At 43.3% G+C, this 4,778-nt stretch overlaps 1 protein-coding gene across 1 annotated transcript; it reads left to right on the top strand.

The window, feature by feature from the left end:
* Nucleotides 1-2,932: 2,932 nt before the first annotated feature.
* On the top strand, nucleotides 2,933-4,285 carry LOC147445375 (uncharacterized). The gene is made up of 3 exons (XM_086524891.1): nucleotides 2,933-3,490; nucleotides 3,567-3,571; nucleotides 4,076-4,285. The coding sequence occupies exons 1-3, from the start codon at nucleotides 3,067-3,069 to the stop codon at nucleotides 4,142-4,144; spliced, it is 498 nt and encodes a 165-aa protein (XP_086381017.1). The 5' UTR covers nucleotides 2,933-3,066; the 3' UTR covers nucleotides 4,145-4,285.
* Nucleotides 4,286-4,778: the final 493 nt, after the last annotated feature.

Here is a 4,778-nt window from a genome sequence, read left to right as displayed (position 1 = left end):
TTCAGTAGTGTTGCACCTACTCCTCAAGTCCAAGATACTACTATTGCTCCGGAGAGAGCAGAGTCCAGCAGTCAGGCATTGAGACGCTCTAAGAGAGTACCACGTGCGCCCGAGCGGTTTGAGTCGGGTATACACCACATTTTGGTCAATGACAGTGGAGAGCCAACTTGCTACAAAGAAGCTATACAAATGGATGATAGCGTTAAGTGGGAGCAGGCTATGCAATCAGAATACAATTCGATTGTGGCTAATGAGACATGGGATTTGGTTGAATTACCAAAAGGCAAAAATGCTTTACCTTGCAAGTGGGTATACAAAAAGAAGTATACAGCGGAAGATCCCAAGCCTCGATACAAGGCTCGTCTAGTTGCCAAGGGTTTCAAGCAACAAAAAGGTGTGGATTTCGATGAGATTTTCTCTCCAGTAGGCAAGATGACTACACTTCGCACTGTGCTTGGCTTGGTTGCTATCCAGGACATGAAACTTGTCCAAATGGATGTGAACACATCATTTCTTCACGGGGATCTAGATGAAGATGTCTACATGAAACAACCAGAGGGCTTCATATGTGAAACCCAAAAACCAACGAGGACAGAATTGGTTTGTAGACTTAAAAAGGCACTATATGAACTCAAGCAAGGTTCAAGGCAATGATATCAAAAATTCGACAAATTCATGCAGTCTCAGGGTTACATAAGAAGTCAAGAGGATTTATACACAAAAAGATTGAACGATGGTTCTTTAATCATCTTGATCTTGTATGTAGATATGATACGCTTATCGCAGGCAAATCAATTGATGAGATCAATCAGTTGAAAAAGATGCTAAGCACTCACTTTTCCATGAAAGATTTGGGAGATGCCAATCACTTTCTTGGTATGCACATCAAGAGAGACAGGCAACGTGGAATTCTTGAATTATCTCAAGAAAAGTACATTCACAAAGTCTTGCAACGTTTTAGTATGCAGGGGGGGAAGTCATTGAGTACCCCAATGCAAGCATACTCCAAACTTAGCAAGGAAGACTCTCCCAAGACAGTGGCTGAGAAAGAGGAAATGGCAAAAGTACCATATTCTTCAGCAGTTGGCAGTTTGATGTACGCTATGGTAGCCACAAGACCAGACATTGCACATGCAGTGGGAGTGGTTAGTAGGTACATGTCAAACCCTGGCAAGAAGCATTGGGAAGCAGTGAAGAAAATCCTCAGATATTTGAAAGGTACAGCTAGCAAGTGTTTACGCTTTGGAAATAGTGATGCATCTATTGTGGGTTACACGGATGCGGATTATGCGGGTTGCGTGTATCGTAGAAGATCCACATCTGGCTATGTGTTCATGTTTGCTGGAGTAGCTATCTCTTGGAGATCGTGTCTCCAAGATTGCACGTCTTCATCTACCACTGAGGCAGAATATGTTGCTGCGTCTAACGCCAGCAAGGAAGCCATATGGTTGGCTCGTCTAGTGGGAGATTTGGGCATTCATGAGGTTCTAGTACTACATTGTGATAGTCAGAGTGCCATTGCTTTGGCAAAGAATCCGGTGTTTCACTCAAAGTCGAAACACATAGAGGTCAGATACCATGTCATACAGATGCATTGGCTGGCAAGCGCATCGAGCGCATCGAGCTTGTCAAGGTTCACACTGACGACAACCCCGCAGATGCTCTCACAAAGAGCTTAGCCTCAGAGCGATTTACACATTATATAGAACTTATGGGTGTAGGATGAAGCCTCGGCAATGCTTCATCAACTTTGTATAGACTAACTATACTAATGCCACTATTGGCCACCATGACCTTAAGTGGGAGGTTGTTGGGGTGTAGGCCAGATGGCCGTGGGAAACCACACTTGTACACTTGATTTCATCTAATCAATATAGGGAGAAAAAGAGAGAGGGTTGACTCTTCTCTTTCTTCTCCACTAACCCAAAACAGAGGTTGTCTTTGTATCATCCCCTTCCCCATTCTCTTCTTCCCCTCTCTTGCACACACCTCATACACACGCACAACATTTTAGAGGTGTCAATGGACTATATCACCTGTTATCCATGTCCAACTTACAACTTTTTAAACTTAAAACCACTGTCCATATTGTTCATGTAATCCAGTTCTTTGGTTTTTTTTTGTAAAAAATGTTTATTTTCCCAAAGATTTATAAAAGTACTTATAAGTATGGTTTTTATAAATCCCTGTTTTTTATTACACATTAAATACATAATATCATATATATTATTCTGATGAGAAGGTCACCACCCCTTCTGATCCAAGTGTACTACTTCCCCAAGTTTTAGCCTTTTTGTAGCTTACCTGCACTCTTTGCAGTACCAAAGCGCATAAATGAAAAGGTACATTTACTTTTACACAAAACCATTACTTTGCTGGAAATAATGACATGTGGCAAGGCAGTCCGGCTACCGTTATATGTTAAGTTTAGATGTATCAAATAAGATGCTATCTTCCCATACACCTTACATCTTGCAGGATGCAAACATTTTCTTTTAGGACATTGGTGAAAGGTGTATGCCCTTTTCTTTCCTTCGGATGGGCTCTTGATTGCTGCCAATTTAAGTGGCACTCTAATTTGTGAGGTGGATCAACCACCCCTTGTTGTGGTGCTATTCTTGAATGCAACGCTACCATTCGGTGCTTTAATTTGGTTAAGAACACACACAAGTACATGTTTGAGGGCCAAATAATACCACACATATCCAGTCTCTAGGGAGGGTTTAAAAGCACTATTAACAATGGTGTCAATGGGGACCGAGGGGACAGGGTGAACTCCAAAATCTGTTTGAGCATGTTGATCCCTTTCTTGCAAGAAGATCAAAGTTGAGTCATCTTTACAAAGAGGTGGGGCAAATATCTTCTTAATGAGAGAGCACAAATGTCATAGATGGCCCCCATGTAACCCTCATTCTATCCAGCAGTACTATGATAGTGTAGCTGCCATAGACATTCCTACTAGAGACCTAGCTACTGAACAGATCCGGCGGGAGCTCATTCTTGTACTAATTTCTTCTTGGAAGTCGAGGCGTAGTCGAACAGTAAACCCTAACCCTAAACCTGTCCATGGACATTCACCCATCAGGTTTCCCGGGGCTCGTTGGTCCAGAAGGCGGTGATTTCTCTCATTTCGATTTCTCCTCGCACTTCCGGGTACTGCCCAGCAACGGCTCCGCAGACACACCTTGCCCCAGCCATGAAGCCTTGGCCGTGCGCTCGCACTTGCAGTCCCTGCATCTGCAGGCTTCTCCTTCCAACAACGTGACTCCGAGGCTCTCTCAACCCCTCCGCATCCGTGATGACAACGGCAAGAATCACAACAGCGGCAGCGGCAAAGTGGGCAGCCCTCGGACTCATGTTCTCTCTGATCCAGCGCTCCCTCTTCTCGGATCCCCTCCTTCCAAGCGCCTGTCTCATTCCATCTCCTCTCCTGCTCGGCTCCCGCTGGAGGAGGTGAAGGATGATGAAGGACAGCCCGAGCTCTTGGATGGTGCTGATCACAATGGAGATCCTCTCGCGATTGGTTTTTAAGGTTTCATGCTAACATCACGTGCCCCGATCTGCAGATCAGGTATTCTGTTTCTGCTAGGTGTCTGATTAAGAAGACACCTGTGCATTTATCCTTGTCCGTGGTGCTACCAGCATGTCTTTTTCGTCCTGCTTGGACGTCCACAGGTAGTGCACGAATGTAATTCGTTTCTGTTTTGCACTAGAGCGTCCCAAATTTGTGATCGGCTCCATTGTGTGACATTATTCTATGCGGGAACTTGTTCATTTCTGTATGATCACGTTGTATGAAACAAGTGAATTATCATGTGCTTGTACTAGTGAAGGGTTCGTTGTGGGTGCATGCTCTGAGCCTAGCAATTAGAGGGGCAAATATCCAATTCAGAGCCCACAAATCTCTAATGTTTTGTGAACCAGTAGCATTTGTGACTGTCATGTCCTTTTCTGCTTTTGTCTAGCTGCGTTTTCCCAACTTTTTTGCACAGGCAATCATGTGTAATGGCTACTTGCTCTTGTCAGCATCTAACCGCATGGCTTTATGCTTTGATTTGTTATCGATATTCTACAGGTGCAAGGATATAACTCTTTTGTTGGCGGGTACAAATGGTTGTGGGTTTGTTTGGCATCATGGAAGTAGGGATGATCTCAAACACTTCGTCTGTAGCTGTGTATATGGAGTTTGCTGGGTGGATCTATAGTGGGTAGCAGGGGGGTCAACAGTTCTGTGGCCGCTGCATCTGTTTTGGCAAGAGTTGTGACCTGATTTCAATACCTGCAATTTTTTGCTTTATTTCCTTTTTGGCATCGAAGCTGGTCCGAAAGTTGTAGCCAGTCTTTTTGTTTTTTGGAAACTTCGGAGTATGCATGGAGGGTCTGTCCTCCAGAGCTTGTATATTATTTGTATATCTTTTTCACACTGTAATTATGGGATGCTGTTAACCAAAGGGTATGAAAGCTTTTTTGTGTAATTGGTGGTTAGTGATGAGGCAAAGTAATGAAGGTTAAGATGCAGTTTTATCTCTGCTAAATGTTCTTGATAATGCATGCTTGAGCTTGTCTATAGTGTTGGATTTTTCTTCAAGTCTTGCACTTTCTTTGCAGGTGGACTTTTCTCTATGGGCATAGATGCCCTATGTTGAAGCAACATTGTCTCAGTCCACAAATTTTGCTATTCAATGCAAATCTATCTGAAGCTATATTTGTAATTATTATGAAGGGCCTTTTTCAAAGACCAGGATAAATTATGTAGGTTAGTATTTCAAAAGTTTGAA

This window comes from Adiantum capillus-veneris, chromosome 12, assembly GCF_014529385.1.
Source record: "Adiantum capillus-veneris isolate H3 chromosome 12, ASM1452938v2, whole genome shotgun sequence".
NCBI lineage: Eukaryota > Viridiplantae > Streptophyta > Polypodiopsida > Polypodiales > Pteridaceae > Adiantum > Adiantum capillus-veneris.
The sequence above is the reverse complement of the archived record's forward strand: the minus strand, read 5'-3'. Positions and strand labels throughout refer to the sequence as shown.

Bases quoted from the DNA above. Each gene is read 5' to 3' on its own strand.
- LOC147445375 (XM_086524891.1), top strand. From the start codon at position 3,067: ATGGACATTCACCCATCAGGTTTCCCGGGGCTCGTTGGTCCAGAAGGC.